At 55.3% G+C, this 21,662-nt stretch overlaps 4 protein-coding genes across 4 annotated transcripts; 2 read left to right on the top strand and 2 right to left on the bottom strand.

Annotated features, from left to right (window-relative positions):
• Window positions 1–317: 317 nt before the first annotated feature.
• On the top strand, window positions 318–3,076 carry PTSG_10218 (gastrula zinc finger protein XlCGF17.1; the record flags this gene model as incomplete). The annotated part of the gene is made up of 2 exons (XM_004988500.1): window positions 318–617; window positions 1,026–3,076. Exon 2 carries the CDS (start codon window positions 1,043–1,045, stop codon window positions 3,074–3,076), a length of 2,034 nt encoding a protein of 677 aa, XP_004988557.1. The 5' UTR covers window positions 318–617; window positions 1,026–1,042.
• Window positions 3,077–3,130: 54 nt separating this feature from the next.
• Window positions 3,131–8,289, top strand: PTSG_10217 (chaperonin containing TCP1). Its single transcript, XM_004988499.1, has 12 exons — window positions 3,131–3,381; window positions 3,691–3,828; window positions 3,989–4,076; window positions 4,392–4,467; window positions 4,654–4,776; window positions 5,136–5,301; window positions 5,589–5,765; window positions 6,057–6,362; window positions 6,678–6,815; window positions 7,044–7,146; window positions 7,344–7,421; window positions 7,728–8,289. Exons 1-12 carry the CDS (start codon window positions 3,289–3,291, stop codon window positions 7,844–7,846), a joined length of 1,605 nt encoding a protein of 534 aa, XP_004988556.1. The 5' UTR covers window positions 3,131–3,288; the 3' UTR covers window positions 7,847–8,289.
• A 40-nt stretch (window positions 8,290–8,329) lies between these two features.
• On the bottom strand, window positions 8,330–10,915 carry PTSG_10216 (serine/threonine protein kinase). The gene is made up of 9 exons (XM_004988498.1): window positions 10,891–10,915; window positions 10,682–10,760; window positions 10,206–10,398; window positions 9,980–10,000; window positions 9,715–9,789; window positions 9,526–9,556; window positions 9,226–9,360; window positions 8,878–8,930; window positions 8,330–8,665 (listed from the first exon to the last, which is right to left on the bottom strand). The coding sequence occupies exons 1-9, from the start codon at window positions 10,904–10,906 to the stop codon at window positions 8,381–8,383; spliced, it is 888 nt and encodes a 295-aa protein (XP_004988555.1). The 5' UTR covers window positions 10,907–10,915; the 3' UTR covers window positions 8,330–8,380.
• Window positions 10,916–11,028: 113 nt separating this feature from the next.
• PTSG_10215 (uncharacterized protein) lies at window positions 11,029–21,640 on the bottom strand (the record flags this gene model as incomplete). The annotated part of the gene is made up of 20 exons (XM_004988497.1): window positions 21,424–21,640; window positions 21,089–21,163; window positions 20,574–20,807; window positions 20,200–20,354; window positions 19,650–20,011; window positions 19,281–19,308; window positions 19,012–19,100; window positions 18,757–18,811; window positions 18,344–18,516; window positions 17,944–18,040; window positions 17,680–17,729; window positions 17,352–17,443; window positions 17,106–17,171; window positions 16,498–16,863; window positions 16,133–16,207; window positions 13,754–15,482; window positions 12,364–13,472; window positions 11,958–12,082; window positions 11,635–11,710; window positions 11,029–11,238 (listed from the first exon to the last, which is right to left on the bottom strand). The coding sequence occupies exons 1-20, from the start codon at window positions 21,613–21,615 to the stop codon at window positions 11,029–11,031; spliced, it is 5,358 nt and encodes a 1,785-aa protein (XP_004988554.1). The 5' UTR covers window positions 21,616–21,640.
• Window positions 21,641–21,662: the final 22 nt, after the last annotated feature.

Below are 21,662 nucleotides of genomic sequence, written 5' to 3'. Positions count from 1 at the left end.
CGGGAAAAGCAGGAAGCGTGATTTCATACAAGCTGCACAAACCTCAACGTCCTTACTTGTTTTGTGATTCACCGAGGGGATGATGGCCCACACGCTTTGGCTTGTTGTCATGCTGCTCTTGCTTGGCTTTTGCTTTTGTACTCATCATGAGTGGTTAGTGTTGTGCCAGGCGAGACATGTGCTTCAAATGTCACAACGAGAGAGGGAGAGAGCGAGAAGAAAGGAAGAAGCCCCAGTCGCTGGCTTCACTCCAAGAGCAATGGCGCGAAACAAGCGCTCTTAAACCACACACACACACACACAGACACACACACACACACACACACACACACACACACACACATCTACTCGACACAAAAGGTGAGGAGTTGAAGGCAGGGGCACCGAGAGCGCGTCTCTCCTAACCTTCTTGCACTGCTGATGCATTGACTGTTGGTTGTGCTTTGCGCGCCGTCAATTTCCTTCTTCCTTCCTCGCGCACATGTCGAATCGCTGCTCTTTGAATCCCCGTCACACCACACAGTATTACAGTAGCAATAGCACGTACTCTACCAGACCTGCGGTACACAGCATTCTTCACATCCACTGCATCTAGGCATCTTCCCGCCAATTCCCGAGTAAGTCGATGGGCACCGTGTCGCCCGTGGTGAGTGCTTGAGTGGCCTCCGTGCATAGCATAGGAATGGCACTCTCGTTGCTTGAACATGTGCCGTGGCATATGCACTCAAGTGTTGTGGCTTGTATGCCTCCCGACCGCGCCTTATTGATGAGCCAATGCGTGTTTCTGTGTTTGGGCGCCCTGTCTACTCTTGAGGATTCGAGGGAGACACGCTTGCTCAGCCCTCCTTTCACAACAACAACAACAACAACAACACCTTCAACTACACCTGCACCTTGAACAGCGTCTCCTACAACAACAAATTGTTGCAACAACAGCTGTCTTGTTCACACTTATGTATTGGAGTCATGTTCTCACACGCTTGGGCATGCTCGCTTTGGTTGTCATGAATTGCCATGCACACAAGACCATACTGGACCAAGCATGGACGCCGCAACACCACTCACGCACAAGCCCATCACGTTCGACGACCGGGAAACGACGCCCGAGCGAGAGACCCGCATCACCGCCATCCCCGATGTGCCCGGAGCATCGCGTCATCGGTGGCGCAGTGGGGTCCGTCGCTCCCTTTTCGGCCCCAAGCGCAAGCCAGCAACGCTGCACTGGCCCGCCATCGAGGGAGAGCAAGACGATGGCGGCACCGCGGACGCCGGCTCAGGCCTGCGTCAGACCGCGCCAAAAGGTCAATCCGCCGATGCCGCCAATGCTGCCGAAGCTGCCGAAGCTGCCGAAGATTCTGTGCCGGAGCGCACGGACGAAGACAAGGAGCAGGCCGACCTTGATGAGTACCTCGCCCTCGTGCAATGGCGATGGGAGCAGTGGGCCCAGGAGACTGGCGCAAACGTGCAGGACGACGACGAGCAGCTGCTCGACCAGAACCTCGTTGGTTACGATGACGATGACGACGATGACGACGATGCGGCAACCAGCTCCGTTGGCTGCGTGCGCCGTGAGCACACACAGCGCGGTGCTGTTGATGCCCATGTCCATGGCGAGGATGAGGACGAGGACGACTGCAACATCCTGGACGAAGAGCTGATGCTGTCGTCGCCGCAGCACCCGTACGACAGCGAAGAGGCACTGCACGATGCCATCCTGTTGGAGGACATCCTGCCTCAGGAGACGGAAGACGATGTCAGGGCAGTGCTCGCGGCCGAGGTTGGTCACAGTCCTGATGATCTTGGCGAGGGCAGCACGTCGCAGCCCTCTCGCTTGTCCCCGGAAGCAGTGGCGGGCGCGCTGCAGCGGTTTCAGGAGCAGCGCGAGGGCAGCTGTGGCAGCATCGAGCCCGTGGCTGTTCCTCGCGTGTGGCACGGCGCAGAGGCACTGGTGTCCGACACCCTGCGCACCGAAGACGGCTGTCGCCCGTACCTGCCGCTGGAGAAGCCAAAGCCGCTGCGTAAGGAAGTGGAGGATCTGCATCTGCCGCATCTCTCCGACCCGACCTCGTACCGGCGCTACCAGGCGGTCAAGCACTTGCAGGTCGCCCGTGCTGAAGGTGCCAGCAGCAGAGGCGGTGGTGCCCCGGCCTTCGACCCCACCGCCAATGAGGCCACCCAGCCTGGATACCGCATGCACCCTCCCCCGCCCACGCAGAAGGAGCTGGACGCGCTCACCGTTGACAACGTGCCCATCCTGCACCTGCTCATGGACAGCATCATCAACGAGGCCCGGCTCAAGGCCCTTCCCGTGAAACCAACACCACCAGCCAAGAAGCCAGCAGCCACGCCAGCGCAGAAGACTCTGGCGGTCAAGCCCAAGAAGCAGCAGCAGCAGCATCAGCAGCAGCAACAGGTGGATGCCGTTTCACAAGGCAGCAAGAAGAGCGTCAAGCGCAGTGCCAGCAGCCGCCGCAGCAGCCGCAGCAGCCGCAGCGAGCTTCACAATCGTCCGCGTACGCGCGCATCAGTGGTGGCATCGTTCCTGCCGCCTGTCAAGCGAGGCAAGCACAGGCAAGAGAAAAGAGAGCACAAGGTGCAGGTGAGCAAGGGTACGGCGCGGTCAGCACCACCGACAACAACAGCAACAGCAGCAACAGCAGCGAATGCAACAGCAGCATCAACCAGGGCCCGCGTGCCAAAGAACACCCACACACCAAATGATGGCAAGCCGCGCCCTCACAAGTGCTCCTTCTGTGGTAAGGGCTTCACACGAGCCGGCCACCTCCGCCAACACGAGCGCACCCACACCGGTGAGAAGCCATACAAGTGCTCCTTCTGCGGTCAGGGCTTCACACAAGCAGGCACCCTCCGCAAACACGAGCGCACCCACACCGGTGAGAAGCCATGCAAGTGCTCCTTCTGTGGTAAGGGCTTCACACGAGCCGACAGCCTCCGCCAACACGAGCGCACCCACACCGGTGAGAAGCCATACAAGTGCTCCTTCTGTGGCAAGGGCTTCCCAAAAGCAGGCAACCTCCGCCGGCATGAGCGAAGTGTCCACAACAGCACAAATTAATGTGAACGGTCTGCGATGGTTTGAGTAAATCTTCAGTAAAATTTCCTTTTACCAACGAGAAGTGTGTTGTTTGCCTCGTGGAAGCCAAAAACAACTCACACCTGTCTTGACAGCCACACACCACAACCCAGCCCAACAAACATCCACCTGCACCCTCCCTCCTTCCATCGCATCGCGCACACCACCAGCCGCCACCCACCCACAAAGCAGCCATGTCGCTGACATTTGACGAGTACGGTCGCCCCTTTATCATCATCCGCGACCAGGACAAGCAGCGCCGACTCACTGGCCTTGAGGCACAAAAGGTGGCGTATGCGATGCGATGCGATGTGATGTGATATGATGTGTGACGTTGTGCTTGTGCATATGCTGTGGTGTGGTTCCGTGCTCTGGTCCACATGATGTGCTCGTGCACAATGGGAAGGGGGAAGCGGGGCTTGAATCCTGCCTAAGGGCCGTGTCTTGACACCAGCAAATGGCGATTCACACAAGACGCACACACTCAACAACCTACAACACACCTCAAACTCACAACACAACACAACAACACAACACAACACAACATAATGCGGGCCTGTCACCGATCAATTGCTGTGATCGTTGCGATGCTGTAGGCACACATCCTTGCTGCGAAGACCGTTGCCAGCACCTTGCGGACCTCTCTTGGACCCAAGGGTCTGGACAAGCTTCTCGTGGGCGCAGATGGCGATGTCACAATCACAAACGATGGCGCCACCATCCTCGACAAAATGGTTCGTTCGCGATCACGTCTTTGTGGCCCTCGCCGTGCAAACCTGCGCGCGCTTGTGAGAAGGAGCGATTGGTCTCGGATCTGTTTCACTCATTCGCACGCTCCCTTGCCTTTCCCCTCCCACTGTTTTTTTTTAATTGCTGCTGCGCTTGATGTGGTAGGACGTCCAACACGAGATTGCGAAGCTGATGGTGCAGCTGTCCAAGTCACAGGATGACGAGATTGGCGATGGCACCACTGGCGTCGTTGGTGAGTGTGGCACGGGCGTGTGTGGCACTTGTGTTTTCAGGTCGTGGTGTTTGATTCTTGGTAGTGGTGCATCCATGGCGTGGTTCATGTCAAGAGAGGAAGGGCGTGTGCATGTGAAGTGTGGTTCTGTGTCATCTTGTGGTGTGCATTAGGGGTCGCTTGATGATGTCGGAGAGGCCATGCTTGTTTGTAGTGCCAAGGGAGGAGGATGAAGTTATTGGGGAGGGGCCGCATGGCGGCTGTTTCTTGCTCGTGTGCACTCAAAACACCGCATCGATAACATTTTTTCCAATGTCCTGAAATCCACCTTCGCAGTGCTTGCGGGCGCGCTCCTGGAGCAGGCAGAGACTCTCCTTGACAAGGGCCTTCACCCCATCCGCATTGCCGATGGGTGCGTCACCTCAACATACCCACCCCAATCGCTTTACATGACACTGGCCCTTTGCTGTTGTACCGCTCTCACCCTGAGCGCTTTGTCGCCACGTTGTATTGCACGCCTCATAATGTACACTGTTGCTCGTCCAACAACACGCCCGTCCCCTTGCATTGTTGCCTCCTCTCCCGATTGCATGTGCAGGTATGAGATGGCTGCGCGTGTTGCGCTGGACCGCCTTGACGAGATTAGCGAGAACTTCCCCGTGGATCCCAAGAACAAGGAGCCCCTCGTCGAGACGGCTATGACCACCCTCGGCAGCAAAATGTATGCATGAACTCAAAATAGGAGGGAGTGCGCGTGTGTGCATGTGTGCGCATGTGTGCGTGTGTCAGTGTGCACGTGTAGATGTGTACGCGTGTGTTGGTGGGTGCGTGTGTAGGTCGGTGTGTGTGAGCGAGAATATGTGCAGGTATTGGTTTGCGTGTGTGTGTGTGTGTGCCTGCCTTAAAGCGGGTGTACGCAGAGCCTTTTGTCCTGTTCTTTGGTTGTCGTAGCGGTTGTATTCGATCTTGTTGCTCTTCTGCAGCAGCAGGAATCTTTTCCGCTCACGTTACGCTTTTGGCCCTTTGTCCTTGCCTGATTGTCACCCCCCATCACCTTTTTTTTTTGTTTTGCTCTGGCAGCGTGAACCGGTGCCACCGCCAGTTTGCGGAGATGGCTGTGGATGCGGTGCTCTCTGTTGCGGACTTTGAGACGAAGGACGTCAACTTTGAGCTGATCAAGCTTGATGGCAAGGTTGGCGCCAAGCTCGAGGACTCGCGGCTCGTCAAGGGCGTCATCATCGAGAAGGTGCACACCACCGACACGCTCCTTGCTTCCTTTCCTGTGTGCTTCGTGTTGCTTGTTTGTTTATTTGTTTATTTGTTTGTTTGTTTGTTTGTTTGTTTGTTTGTTCGTTTGTTTGTTTGTTTGTTTGTGTTGTTTGTGTTGTACGTGTGGTTGTACGTGTGGTGCCTTTGCTGTCGTGCGCACGTCGTGTTGTGGTGACTGTTCTCATCCCTTTGGCCCACTCACTCACCGCTGCTGTTGCTGTTGTCCTTGTGTGCCTCCGCTCCCCTGCTTCCCTTGGTGTGCAGGGCATGAGCCATCCCCAGATGCCCAAGGTTGTGCGCGACGCCAAGATTGCCATCCTCACGTGCCCCTTTGAGCCACCAAAGCCCAAGACAACGCACAAGCTGGAGGTGACGAGCGTTCAAGCGTATGAGGAGCTCCGCGCATACGAGCAGGAGAAGTTCCAGGAAATGATCAAGCAGGTTGGTGCTCGCGGCTGTGTTTTGTGGTGGTGGTGGTGGTGGTGGTGGTGTGTGTGTGTGTTCGGCTACACACATATGTGTGTGTGACTGTAGGTGTGTTGACACGCGACCCTCTTCCAATTGTGTGTGTTTGCGTGGTCGCCTGTGATGCGGCCTGTGTCTGCATCTCGTGTACTTGCCTCTTTGTTTATTTGGTGTTCCACGTTTTTGTCGTTGTTTTCCTGTCGTTTTGGACCACACGTTGCTCATTTCTTCATCCGTCAACCACGCCGACACGCTGCTGTACCTCAGGTGAAGGACACGGGTGCCAACCTTGTGCTGTGCCAGTGGGGCTTTGACGACGAGCCCAACCACCTCCTGCTGCAGAACGAGCTCCCTGCCGTGCGCTGGGTGGGCGGCCCCGAGATGGAACTAGTTGCCATTGCCACCAACGGCCGCATTGTGCCGCGCTTCAGCGAGCTTGGCGCCGACAAGCTGGGCAAGGCTGGCTCCGTTCGCGAGATTAGCTTTGGCACCACCCAGGACACCATGCTCGTGATTGAGGAGTGCGAGAACTCCAAGGCCGTCACCGTCTTTGTCCGCGGTGGCAACAGGATGGTGCGTCCCTCCGCCTTGATTTGCTTTTGTGCCGTATTTAATGTTTTGTGTGTTTGTGTTTGTGCGGTCTTGAGTGCTGAGATGTTTCTGTGTCTGTCACGCCCCTTTGCTTCGTCCAACGTTCGTCTGTTGAACGCCTCCCCCTTGCCTGCGCATGCATCCACCCATGCACACCCAATTGCCCCCCCCCCCCCAAATGGTCCTGTTCCACCTGCCCTGACACAAAACCCCCTCCCTCCGCCTGCTCGTGTGTGTGTGTGTGTGTGTGTGTGTGTGTGTGTGTGTGTGTGTGTGTGTGTGTGTGTGTGTGTACAGATTGTGGAGGAGGCGAAGCGCAGCCTGCACGATGCCATCTGCGTTGTGCGCAACCTGATTCGCGACAACCGCGTGGTGTACGGCGGCGGCGCTGCCGAGATTGCCTGCGGTCTTGCCGTCCAGAAGGAGGCCGACAAGGTCTGTTGCTCCTGTAATCACGTGGTTGTGGTGGGTTTCATGGTTGTGGTGGTTGTGGCTGTTGTGGTCGATGTGCGCTGATGTGTGTTCATGTGGGCTGACGTGGTTTGTGGTCGCGAGTATGGCCAATGCTTGCTGTGGCATCTTCCCACATCTCCCCACTTGTGTGTAACAACTGTATCGCCGCCGCGTGCGTCTGCTGTACGTGTATGTGTGTGTGTGTGTTAGATTTCGTCGCTGGAGCAGTATGCGATGCGCGGGTTTGTTGAGGCGCTTGAGTCCATCCCGCTCGCCCTCGCCGAGAACTCCGGCCTCCCCGCCATTGCATCACGTAAGACACACACACACACACACACACACACACACATGCGGTGTAGCGCGCTTGCTTGTCGTTGCCAAACGCTCGATGCTCTCTTGTGTGCTTTTGTCAGCTCAAGTCGCATCACCCCCAACTAGCACCACCACGTCATGTCAACTGGCGTAAACTTGATACTCACAACACTGTTATGCATCTGGTGCTTGGTGCAGTTGCAAACGCCAAGTCTGCGCAGGTGAAGGAGAACAACCCCTTCATCGGCATCGACTGCCAGCAGAAGGGCACCAGCGGTATGTGTGCACCGGTTGTCGTGTTTGGCCTGCCTGTGTGTGTGTGTGTGTGTGTGTGTGTGTGTTGGCGCTGTTCTTGCTGTTGCTTGTGGTTGTGTGAGACAAGATGCTACACCCCGGTGCTCTGTTTGCATTTGTAGCTGCTTCCCCACTACACACACACACACACACACACACACACACACACACACACACACACACACACACACACACATGCACAACCGTGTGTTGCTGAGCGTGGTGGTTGCTTGTACTCATCATTGCGATTGCACTGCTTGTTGCCGTGTGTTGCTTGCCGATGAGCAGACATGAAGAAGCAGCATGTGCTTGAGACACTGATTGGCAAGAAACAGCAGATTAGCCTTGCAACGCAGCTCGTCAAGATGATCCTCAAGATTGACGACGTTCGCGAGCCCGGCCAGTAAACGCACACATACACACGCGTACACACACGCACACGCACGAGCGCACTCCGTTCTGTGGGTACATGAAGCTTGTGTTTGTTGCTTGTGCTCGATGTTTGTGTGTACTGTTATGTGAGAGCCTGTGGGGGTGTGTGGCAGTTGATGTTGTTGTGATTGGTGTTGGTTGTTTGTAATGGTGTAGGTTTGCTCCCTCGCTGTCGGTTTTGTGTTCTTATCAGGCGTGCCTTTGCAACGGCAAGGTGTATGTGTTTGTGCGTGTGTATCTGTGGTTGTCGTGAAGAAAGCGAGCCCTCCTATCCCTGTGGTGCTTTTTTCCAACCTCCAGTTTCGTGGTGTTGTCTTGTTGTGGATGTTGGAGAGTTATTGTTGGCAGTAGACATGTGTTCCCCTCAGTGCAAACGCAAGGTCAACGAAACCACGGGAAATGATGGGACAAAGGAAGGAACAAAGGAACGGGCAGCCAATATGCATGTGTGTGTGTGTGTGTGTGTGTGTGTGTGTGTGTGTCCACGGGCGACAAGCAGATGCACATCACTAGGACGACGACGATGACGTGACAAAGGGGTGCATGAGTGCATCTGCTGCGAGTGGGCGGTGGTGCGGGTGCATGCTCAGCAATGCATCGAGCAGCTGTGTGAACGTGCGATCACCATACGCATCACCCACTTCATCCAAATCAATGGTGCGGGTGAGGGCGAATTCGAAGCTTGGGAACGGCAGGCGGCGTGTTGCTGCCAGGTAGAGGAGGCAGCCTGTCGACCACATATCTGTGTGCAGGTCGTATGGCTGGCCCGTCATCATTTCAGGCGACTGGTATTGCTGCTCGCCAAACCGTTGTGGTGTGTGTATGTGTGTGTATGTGTGTATGTGTGTGTGTATGTGTGTGTGTGTGTGTGTGTGTGTGTGTGTGTGTGTGTGGTGTGTGGTGTGTGTGTGAGTGATCACGAGTGAATGTTCCTTCAGGCGATACGCAATCAACATACACGCCCTGCAAACTGCACACACACGGTCGGTGTGCATTACACCCGCACCTGTGTTCCCATGCCGACGGTTGGATGCGATCCTGTTACGCGTCGCCCGCAGCCTAAAAGCACACACACACACACACACACACACATACACACACACACACACACACACACACACACACACACACACACACACACACACACACGCATACACGTGGTGAGCGAATTGCCAAGCGGCGTTGCAGGTCCACCATCGTTCTCTTGCTGACACATGAATTATCATCGTCAACAGCAACAAACAACAACAACAACAAGACCGAAATAAGACCGAAACAAGAACAACAACAACAACAAGAACAACAACAACAACAAGAACAACAACAACGCGATCAGCAGCATCTGTGAGCGCACCAAAGTCTGCAATCACGGCGGTGTGGACGGTGCCGTCGAGCAGCACGTTCTCTGGTTTGATATCGCGATGAATGACGTGGTGCTCCTGCAGGAATGCCAGCCCGCACAACAGCCGCCGCGCGAGCGTCTTCAGGTCTGCCATAATAATACGAGAGAGAGAGTGTGTGTGCGCGTGGGTGTGTGTGAGAGAGAGAGAGTGTGTGTGTGTGTGTGCGAGAGAGAGAGAGAGTGTGTGTGTGTGTGCATGTGTGTGCATGCATGCGAGCAAGCAAGCACAACACGGCATTGCAGTGAGCTTACCTGACAGGGCCAGCTCGTGCGTTTCGATGAACTGAACACAGAATAGAGATTCACGACGTGACAACGTGAGCATACAGCAGCCATGCTGGTCCCACTACTTCCTCAACTCCTTTCCACAACCAACCAACTCCACAGCTCTCCACCACTACACCGCCCCACGTGCCACGTGGCGTGTCCACATGCACCGACCTTGAGGAGGTCTCCTTGGTAGCGTGGCATGACGATGTACATGTGGTCATGAGGCACATACAGCACCTCAATGCACTGATGTGGGAGGAACAATGTACAGCCAGCAAACCAAACCAATCAAACACGGGCTGCGGTGAGTTGATACAACGCGCGAAACTGTCACAACGAGCAAGCGTATGCTGCATGCAAAGGTTCATGCTCCAATTGGAAAAACACAGAACACTGGCACATCATCATATCAACAGCAGCAAACACAGCAGCATACCTTGCAGAGGTACGGGCAGCTCTGTCCGGCCGTGAAAGGAACACAAACAGCACAACCGGACGCAAACAGCACAACACAAGCGGGGGTGAGACTCAGCTCAGTGTCAGGTCAAGGAAGGCAGGAGCATTCGTGGGTGGGCAAACAAAAGGCGTGCAAGTGTTGTCCCTCACAAGTCGGGCAAGCAACGACTGGCGCACATTCCAAATGCGCTCTTTGTGTGCCGTACCTGTGCGAGCATGAGGAGATCGTACTCGCGCTGCAGCTCCTTGTCGGGGCACTTGCTCATGTCATGGCCACGCGCTTGGCAGATGTGGTAATGACGGTTGAAATCAATGCACTTGACAACATATTTGCGACGTTGCTCTTGCTCTTGGTGGGAGCTTGCGAGTTGGACTCCACGAGGACCTCGTTGTTGACACCTGTGCATTGAAGCAAGCGGTGGGGCAGGTGTTTGGGCAGAATGAGCGGGGCGAGGTGAACAGGGATACAGACAGGTGGACATGGCGAAGGGAGAGCACCGGCATGTGGACAGCCAGACACACAGACAGAGAGGGAGAGAGAGATAGAGATTTAGAGAGACATACATACATACAGACAGACAGACACACACACACACAGACATACACACATAGACAGGCAGACAGGCAGACAGACAGACAGACGGACAGACACACACACACACAGGTTGCACGAATTACGCACTCAAGCACTTGGCCAAATGCACCGTTGGGAAGGTCCGGATGGGTTCCGATAAACTCGTACTTGCTCAGAAACAGTTGAACTGCACACAGCCACCACATTCACACACAGAGTGAGAACGCGCATACGCACGGGCAGCACGACGACTCACAACCACCACCCATAACCACCCACGATCATCATCACCACATTCACAACAAGCTGCTGCTTACGCGTTTGCGATGACATGGATGTCGTAATTTGCGGAATAAATGAGGAAATCGTTTACAGGTTTTCTACAACCGCCAGGATTGGAACCACACGCGCCACTGCTGTTTCTCTCTGCGCCAACACTATCGCCCTGCTGCTGCTCACATGCTCCTGCTGCGGTGGTAGAAGAGGAGGTAGGCGTGTTGAAGGCGAGACGGGGACGGGGTGTCGATGGTGGAGATGGAGGCATCGTTGCAGTTGAACCACTGTTTGCTGACCGGGTGGCGACACAGTGCTGTGTAGTGTCCACCATGCACGGACCCTGCATGCATGGTGGCGGCGCACAGCTCATATTCGTGGCCCTCACCGCTCTGGGAAAGAGCAAAGCAGGACACGAAGAAAGATGAAGAAAGTTGAAGAGAGAGAGAGAGGGGGGGGGGAGGGGACGGAAGGTCGGAGATTGGAATGAGATAAAGTGAGACAAGTTCCAGGGACGCCAGATGAGGTACATGGTCAGGCGGGAGGAGGAAGGGGGAAGGGAATGGGGAGAGGATAGGGGAAGGGGGAGGGGAGGCAGACAGACAGACGGACAGGCAGGTGCAGACAGATAGACAGGCAGGCACAGACAGACACACGCGCATATGCACACACACGCGCATATGCACACACACACACACACACACACACACACACACACACACACACACACACACACACACACACACACACACACACACACACACACACACACGCACACACAGACCAACCTCTGAAGCAAAAGGGGCGAGGTCCAGGGTAAAAGGGATATGAACAGGTGAGTCAATCTTGCGACTTCGGTGCTGACTAATGTAAACAGGAGCAAGTGAGACGTGGATAAGATGGCGAATCAAAGACACGCAACGCAACTGCATGCTGTTGCGCTACTTTCACTTTTGTGTAAAGCCACAACACACATGGGAGCACACGTGTATGCACAGCACACACACACACACACACACACACACACACACACACAAAGCATGTGACAGCAACAGTGCATTCTACCCGCCCTCCGTCTCCCCCCCCCCTCTTCCCTCGTCTTGTGACGCACATGAACTCGAAGCGTTTGAGATGGACGATGAGGATGGGAGGGAGTCGGTGAAGTGAAAAGCTTCGTGCTGATGGCTGGTTGCACCTGCACCGCTCACACCTGATCTTGTTGTCGCCCGTCAACTCCTGCGCAGACCAGACAAGAAAACGGCACAGGGCAACGCAATGAAGTGCAAGGAAACGGTGTTGGTCAAATTACACGTGAGCGATCACCTAAGTTGGACGAGAGGTGCTGGCACAAGCATGCACTGAAACACGTCGACGCACACCTTCACAGGAACAAGTGGTACACACAGACACAGACACAGACACACACACAGACAGACAGACACAGACACACACACACACACACACAGACTGACACGCACACAGACACAGACACAGACACACACACATGTATCACGAACCTCTGTGGCCGTGAACGCCGCAAAGCAATCGAGCAAGGACGGCTGAGATGAAGTGGATGGTTTGTAGCTGAGGGGGCGGTCGTGCAAAGGAGGCAGCGTCACCCCACCGCCACCACTGTTGCCGTCGTCACCACGCACACGGCGTCGACTAACGGGGCGGTACGTGTGCTGCGCGCGCGCGTTGGCGACAATCGGCAGGGAGAGGTTGAGAAAGTGCTCAAACAGCACCTCCGTGTGGTTGCACACGAGGCATTGACGGCGCACCCGCAGCCACCCGCGCAAGGCATCGTACACGCTGCTGCGGTCAAACACGTCGGCCAGCTGCTGGCACATGCGGAACTTGGCTGTCGGGCGCGTCTCAGCCTCCATCAGCGCCCTCAGCTCTTTCACATACGCGCGACGTTGCTCCAGCGTGGTTAGCTGTGTTGTGGGCATGATGGCATTCCTTCTGCCACTCTCTCCGTCGCTTCGATGAGGATGATGGGTGCTGTGATGGGTTATACCCATACTCGCACCTGCGCCGCCCGATGGCGTCCTCGATTGTGAACGCTGTCGCTTCCGCTCACCACCACCACTGCCACCAACAGCACCTGCCTTGTTCCCTGATGCCAGCACACCTGCTGCTGCTGCTGCTGCTGCTGTCCGTGCTGGCGCGTGTGCTGCCGACGTTGAGTGCGACGTTGGGCGCGACCGACGGGGCAGCAGTCGCTGTACGGCCCGCAGTCGCGAGATGCTGCCCTGCTTCGTATCCGACCCTGTGCCCGTTGAAGCCGCTTTGCGTCGTGTTGTTGGCCGTGGCCGTGACGCTGACGCTGACATTGTTGATGTTGATGACGGTGGTAGTGGTGGTGATGGCGATGTAGGGGCACCGTCGCCATCAATGCTTACACCCACATCGACCTCGTCATCGTCACGTGACGCCGCTGCTGCTGTTGCCATTGTCGCCAGTGGTGGGGCGGATGGGTGTCGTGGTTCGCGTTGGTGCTGGCGCGGGTCTCTGTGCGGTTCTGCGGAGTGCCGTTCGCGTCGACCGGACAGCCACCGCTGCACCCGAAACCGCGGGCCAGCCTGCCGCCTCGTGTTGGATGTGGGCCGGCCATCACGCTTTGCTGTATGTGTGAATGTGTGTGAATATATGTGTGTGCGTGTGTGTGTGTGTGTGTGTGTGTGTGCGTGTGTGTGTGTGCGTGTGTGTGCGTGCGCGTGTGTGTGCGTGTGTGAGTGAGTATACATGGGTGGGTTTGTACAAGTGTGAGTGAGTTGTGCATGTGCGTTGACATGTGTGGTGGCATCACTTTGTGCAAGGCCTGCTCATGTACGTACGCGCACTCAGATGACAACAACCTCAGCCGCAAGCACGCATTGCTTCTCATCAAACGGACCAACACACCTTTCTGTGCGCCTGCACGTGACAACGTGTTGCCTGCAGGCAGCGGCTGTGTCAGTGCCAAGCGCTGCGTTTTGTTGTTTCTGCTTCCATCTTCCCCATTGGACGGTGTGGGGGCAGTCATGGAGTAGTGCTCCACGTTGCTGTCACCGTCAAACACATCACCATCGTCATCACCCTCAGCATCGTCAGCAGAGCCCAGCCCACCATCATCATCAACATCATCATCACCATCACCATCATCACTGCCGCGACAACGCCCCACAGCTGACAGCTGCGGCACAAGAAGCGACGGGCAGTTGATGTCATCATGCAGTGCGTTGATCAAGTACTGGAGCGCCTCGTGTGCGTCCTGCTGTCGGAATCCGGCAAACTCCGGGTTGACGCGTCCAAGATGCGACTTGATGCGCGTGGGCGCAATGGCTGTGGAGAAGGAGCTTGTGCGACGCTGTGATGCATGCCGCCTGCCCATACTATTGTTGTTGCTGCTGCTGCTGCTGTTGTTGTTGTAGTTGTAGTAGGCATTCGCATGCCGTGATTGCTGTGATTGCGGGGATGCTGACGACGAGGACGATGATGGTGACAGGTGTGCATCGCTGCGTGATGCATCAGCCCACATGTCAGCAAGCAGACCTTTGATTTCCTTCACCAGCACGCGCGCAGGGCTGTTGGTGATGGCCGTTGTTGTTGGCTTCGTGCCGAGTGAATACTTCGTCATGCCTCTTCCACAGTGCATTGAGCTGCCGCATGCGTCGTCGTCCTTTGCTGGCGATGCTGCTGACGCCACGGCGGCATGGAATGGCTGGCAGTGCGCCAGGCATTGCAGGATGGAGTTGAGATAGCACGTGTTGCCGATGTTGCGCAGCCCGCGGACGGGGGCTGTGTTGAGGCCGGGCCCCGCCGCAGATACACCACCATCATCGTGGTGCTGTTGTTGGTCGTAGTGGTGCTGCTGCTGCTGCTGCTGTTGTTGTTGTTGTTGTGAATGGTGTGGCAATGACGGTTGGTGGTGTATGGATGATGAAGATGAGGAGGGCAAGGATGCGGTGGTTGTGTTTGTGTTTGAAGAACCACCCGCAGCTGTAGCCGTCGCAAGCGTAGCTGCAGTTGAAGCTGTAGCTGACGCTGTAGCTGTTGCTGTCGTTCTGCTCACACTGCGACCCAATGGCGATGTTGGGCGGCCCTTTATGGCTGTTGACGCTGGCGCTGGTGGTGCAGCGTTTCGCGTGTGGCTTGCAAGGCGGTGTCTCGAGGCCGAAGACGACAGAGATGATGTGGAGGGCGGCGATGCTTGGGATGGCACGCGATACGAAGGTCGGCTCCCCGCACCCTTGGAAGGCAAGATGGATGTGAGCTGGTGCCGCCCTGTCGGTAGTGCAGAGGCTCGTCCAACGACGTGCGATTGCGGGCTGCTTGTACGGGTGGTGGTCGAGCTTCGTTGCCGAAGCAAAGGGGATGTGTTGGTGGCGAGGTATGTCCCTGAATGTGCGGTGATTCGCGTCTTGCTGCTGCTGCTACCGCGGGTGGTTGAGGCGTTGTGGATGCTGGCGTGGCTGCTAGTGTTACGATGCAAGGGATACAGGCGCGTGGGTGGCGCTGCTGCTGTGTGGGAACTGGTGTTGTTGATTGGCCTTGCCAAACTCGGGCGTGTGTCGTAGTAGTTGGAGCTGCTCATGGTCTCTGGATCTTTCACGGCAGCAAACGTGGCGCTCCACGTCTTGTAATCATAGTGCTAGGGCATCATTGGGAGCGTGTGCATGTGAGTTACGTTGGGTGATGGTGTGCACATGTGCTGTTGCGTACATGTGTGTGCATGTGTGTGTGTGTGTGATGTGAATGTGTGAGCATTTGAGGCTGGTTGTTGCATTCTCTGGGATCCTCTCTGACACATGCTCATCAAGTATCAGCGTGCGTGCTTGCCATCTCTTACCTTTGATGCCTTGAGGGGGGGGGGGGGCGTGGACTCCTGTTGTGGCCACGTGTGTGTACGTGTGCGCGTGAAGGATGTATGTGGTGGGTCTGCATCCAACAACACACACCAAACACAAACAACTCGCTCAACTTGTTGCTTGTCGGTTGACAACGGTGAAATTTATGCAGTGTCGTTCATAAAATTCGGTAAGACGAAGGAAGCGATGAGGAGGGGAGGAAGGAAGCGAATGAGGGCACAGACAGACACACACAGATACACACACACACACACACACACACACACACACACACACACACAATGAACAGATGGAACAAAACGGGAAGGCGCAGTGAAGAATGGGCGAGTGAACGTACACACTCCTTGCGTCAGATAACAGCAGGTAACACAACAGCAACAGCGGCAGCAACAGCACGCTTGAGTCGATGCACTTAGGCGTCAACATAACCAACGACAAACATGGTGATGTAGTGTGTCTGCGTGCCGGATTTGTCCATGCCAAGGTAGGCCTCGAATTGCCCATTCTCCTATGCGCACGCGTGTGAACGCGTGTGTATGTGTGTGTGAATGGGTTGGGATGTTTGGTGAGGGAGAGGAGCAGAATGACCGATTGAGCAGTGCAAGGGGGGGGGGGATAACAAGGGAATTAGGAGCACGAGGGCCTGAAACGTCACTGGCACACACATGTTCAAGAGCAAACATGAGATTGAGGGATCCATCCAACAAATGCATGCACATACACACACACACACGCAGATACAGACACACACATACATACATACATACATACACACACACACACACACAAGGAGAGCACCTTGAGTGGGATGACTTGGGTCGGGTGGTAGAATCCGTAGTACCACGTGGCGGAAGGCGCACCCTCGTGTGTGATGAGGATGTCGTTGAGATATGTGTTTGCCGCATATACCACGTTGTCCCAGGGATCTGTGCGATGCGACGCGCTGCGGCCAAACGAGTGCACCATATGCTCCAGATTCGAGCGGTCCTGGTACGTGTACAGCAGCGTGATGAGCGCCTTTGCCGTCGACGGCACCGTATCCGGGGGTGTGATGTCCGTGTGCTTGACTGGCGCGTTGGTCACGGTGAACTTGAGCCGCTTCACATCGCTCGGATCAAAGAACTTGATGTTGGAGTACCCGCCACCAGGCACATACCCGTTCACCTATCGTCACGTGGAGTGTAGCGTGCGGATGTGTGCGTGTGTGTGAGTGCGGATGTGTGTGTGTGTGTGTGTGTGTGTGTGTGTGTGTGAGGGTGCATTTGCGTGTGTGTGTGTGTACGTGTGTGTATGTGTGTGTGTGTGTGTGTGTGTGTGTGTGTGTACGTTTGTGTGTCACAAGAGGGCTACAGGTGTCCAACAAAGGGTTCAGCAGCAGCATCTAATCACATGCATGCATCCCACACCTGGAGCGTGAAATACGATGTCCCACCGCCGTTCCAGCCTTGATTGTTCAGCACCTTAAATCCACCCTACACACACACATCATTGGTGGCCACCAAGCACAGTTGCGTGAGTATGTGAGCGCAAAGAGAACACGAGACATGCGTGAATCAGAGCAGAGGCAAGCAAGCAAACAAGCAAGCAAGCGCTGGGCGTGCATGTGCGACGGGGACTGTGGCACATCATGATCGCCGCTGTATTCAACTTACGCCGCTGAGTGTCGGAAAGAGCACAGAACCGTGCGACATTCCGTAGTAGTCGTCCATCCCGCTCGCATCCCCATTGTGCGTCAGATGCACATCTGCATGCACGCACACGCGCACAGTTCAAGGCGGCGGCAACAGAACATGCCAAGGCGATATGTGTGTGCGTGTGTGTGTGTGTGTGCGCGCAATTGTGTGTGCGCGCGTGTGTAATTGTGTTCACGTGAGCGTCAACACGCCAAGGTGATGGAGGGTGTGCAAGTATGATCATGTGAGGGTGAGCATGCAAACACGACTGGAGGGGGGAGGTGCTCATCACGGCCCGTGTCCTCACAGTTTGCAAAAGCGGCGCTGTCTGTTGAAGTGGAAAACGGCTCATTGTCCCTGTCGTGTCAGAAAACACGTGGACGTAAATGGATTGATGTGATGCAGTCGCAAGGGTGAGTCATATGAAGTGAGTTTGCAAGTGCCTTGTGAGTCTGTGAGTACGTGAGCATGTGTGTGTGTGTGTGTGTGTGTGTGTGTGTGTGTGTGGATGCGTGAAAGTGGAAATACACGTGCATTGTAAGTGAGCATGCACATGCAGGCGTGTACAAACCATGAGTTGTATGTCGGGTTGAAGGACCGGCCAATGGAAACAGAGTAGTGATCGCGACGCGTGGAGGCGAACGTCGTCACAGCGCCCAAGATGGCGTCTTGTTGTCGTTGGGAAAAGGCAGTGATGTGTTGGGATGTGCGTGAGTGAGGTCAACCAGTTTTGCATGGATGCACGGGCGGACGTATGGATGGATGGTAGGAAGGTGCCTGAGTGCACGAACGTGCGAAATCCTCACACGCATCTATGCTTGCAGGGATGCACATGTGCTTGCAAGCACACACGAAAGCAAGCACACACACGAAAGCAGGCACCCACATATGCTTGCAGACACACATACACATACACACACACACACACGAAAGCAGGCACACACACACATACACACACACACACGACTTACAAGCGTGGCTTGGGACGAACTCGGGCTTGCCAAAGCTGTGCTGCGAAAACCCGCCGCTGCTTGCAATGCGCGCATTCCTGATCTGGGATGTGGAGATGATGCCTTCGCCTGTCAGGTACCCGTACACCTGCAGCGTCACGTAGTCCGTACCGCGGCTCTTGCCCATGCTCAGGCTGGTGGCGTGCAGAATAGGACAAAAGAGAGAGGAAGTGAGTTATGGTGTGAATACAACACACGTGGTGTACACGTGCCGGCATGAAGGATTACATGAGTAGGTGAATGGTGAGTTCCAAGTGAACTCACTCAACACTGATGTGCGCACGCACACACAGACAGAGAGACAGACAGAGAGGCAGACAGAGAGACAGACACACAGACACACACAACACAAACACACACACACACACACTCACCAGTAGAGAACGCGGTGCTGGTCAATGGGGATGATCTCCGTGCCCATGCTGCGGCCTGCGGTGGCACAATGGGCGAGCAGGAGTGTGGATGGTGTGAAGCGTGACGGGAAATGAAGAGAAAACATACCGACCTGCACACGCGCAATCTCAAGCACACACACACACACACAATCCAAGTACACGTGCAGACGTACACACGCTCAACATCACACAATCACAGAACTACACGCCCTTTTCATACGCGTATGTGTCTACCGTGATAGGAAGCACCGGCATTGTCGCCGTTCTGTGTGACGATGATGTCGTTCATGTATGTGTTCTGATCATACACCTGGTTGTCCCAGCTGCAAATGATGATGGGATAGTGAGGGGGCAGAAGAGGGGGAGCTAGGTTGTGGTTGGCATGCGGTGCTGCAAGTCACGGACATACACACACATACACACACACACACACACACACACACACACACACACCCCTGCACCACAGAACACATCCCCACATGTACATGCACACACGTACTCACTGACTTGCTCTGGGAATGGCCGTTGTTTCTGCCAAAAGTAAAGGTGACATGATCGTTTCGCGCGGAGTTGAAGGTCGTGATGCACGCAATCTGCCAAATCGAGCACACATACGCCACGAGTGTCGTTGTGCGTCAATGTGAGTCAAAAGCTTGGATGCGAAGCGATCATACTGTGCATGCACAACTCACTCAGACTCAGACAAGTAAGCAAGTGTGAGTACACAAACACACGCACACACACAAACACGGTACGGACGACGACAACAACTACACACACACACACACACACACACACACACACACACACACACACACACACACACACACACACACACACACACACACACACACAGAGTCAGAGCAGCGTACGTGTGCAGTCGCGGCCGTTGGGAGCGAGTTCACCACCAGGACAGGAGCACTCGAAGGAGCCGATGGTGTTGGTGCACGTGCCCATACAGGGCGACGGTGTCAGCGAACACTCATCGACGTCACGACACAGCGACGCGCCTTCCTCATACGGCTCCCACCCCTCTGTGAGGTTGCAGCGGAACTTGCCGCCACCATCATAGCCGCTTGGGCACACGAGCGTGCACACAGAGTCGAAGATGGGGCCGTTGGTGCAGTCGACGCTCATGCCCGCGGGATCGATGTGCGCCGAGCAGTCGTCGTGTCGGAAGGCAGGCACGCACCTCCCCGTCACATCATCGTGCACAAGGCCACGCCGCATGCACCTGGAGAATTGGGGGGGGGGTGTTGGGTGCAGTGAGGCGTAGGAAGAGGGAGTGTACTCGTGTATGATGACTGTTGTCACAAACATGAATACACAGACAGTCAGTTAGCCAGACAGACAGACAGACACACACACACACACACACACACAGACACACAACACACACACACAACACACAACACGACGCACTCGAGAAGGGCCTCAATGTCGTCGGTGTGGTTGCCGGTGGTGTGTTGCAGATCAAGGACTGCTTCCTCAAGGTTTGTCACGTGCTCAACAACGTCGCCGAGATTGTTCTCCACTTCCCGCGTGTTTGCTTTCGTGTCAAGCGCCATATCTACAGCCTACAGCACAAGCAAGCATGGCGGTCAAGCAGCAGAGTCAGAAGGCGAACTGGATGAAGCATGCTGCAGACACACGCACATGAGGGCTTGTATTTAACACCACAACAGTCGACACATGCACACGAAAGGACTCATATGGCATTGCACGAGTCAATGTCATACAAGCGAAATACAAGCGAAATACAAACGAAATACAAGCGAACAGGCAGGGCAGTGTACCGTGCTGAGAGATGCCACGGTTGTGCTGGTGGAAGAAGCGATGGCTGTGCTCAAAGTGCTGCGCTCGTTGGCAGCGTTCATCTCGGCTGCTTGGCGTGCAAAGTCGATGTTGGTGGTGACAGCATCAAGGTCAATTTCCAGCTGATGGAACGACACCTTGGTGGAGTTGAGCTGGTCAATGGCACTCGAAAGCTGCTGGATCGTCTCCTGTTGCTGCGAAATCACGGACAGCAACTGCATGCGAGTGGCCACAGAACGCAGGCAGGCAGGCAGGCAAGGTCGTGTCGCGTTGTCGTGGGTGTGAGTGCTCATGAGGCTCATGCGTTTTGTGCATTTGTGCAAGCAACAACAAGAGCAACAGCAAGTGTTAGAAGGAATGACGATGTACTCGAAAGTAGCCTTCAGTGCCTTTCGATACAATGCAGCCGTCGGCGCAGCATACAAGCTGCGATACATCAATCTGCAGTCGCGGCACATTGCACACGAAGCACGCCATCACAAGATCACAAACACACCTGTGGCGTCAGGTCTGTCAGCGCAAAACTCTGGTTGTGGCTGCCATCCGAGTTGAAACGCCGCACCCACACACCCTATGTATGCGCAGCAACCACAGCAAACAGCAGCAACAACAGCAAGACAATGAATCAAGGTGGTGATGACGGTGTCTTGTGACGCCACTACACTACGTTTCCCCATTTCATTGCATGGTTTCGTGCTGGGGTGGTTGCACTGCCGCCAACAGCACCCACTTCCAACCACACCAACACACCAAAACAAAACAAAGCCAAAACAACATGAGCATGCTCCAAAACACAGCCAATGCGAACAAGACAAAGCCATTGGACCTTACCCGATCTGCGTTCACATCGAGGTACACGGATCCATTCTCCACGTGCAGCTCAGGCACCTCAATGCCTCCACTACCAGCACCAGCATCGCCGCTCACCACGGCAGCAACAACCGCAACCAGCACAACAACGCCAACACACACACCTGCACCAACAGAGCTCCTGCTGACCCCAACAACGCTCATCATCGTCATCGTCGTCGTCCAGCCGATGTCACGGAAACTTGATGAATGTCTTCCAA

The sequence above is a fragment of the Salpingoeca rosetta genome (assembly GCF_000188695.1).
Source record: "Salpingoeca rosetta unplaced genomic scaffold supercont1.35, whole genome shotgun sequence".
Lineage (NCBI taxonomy): Eukaryota > Choanoflagellata > Craspedida > Salpingoecidae > Salpingoeca > Salpingoeca rosetta.
This window is presented reverse-complemented; position numbering and strand designations above follow the sequence as displayed.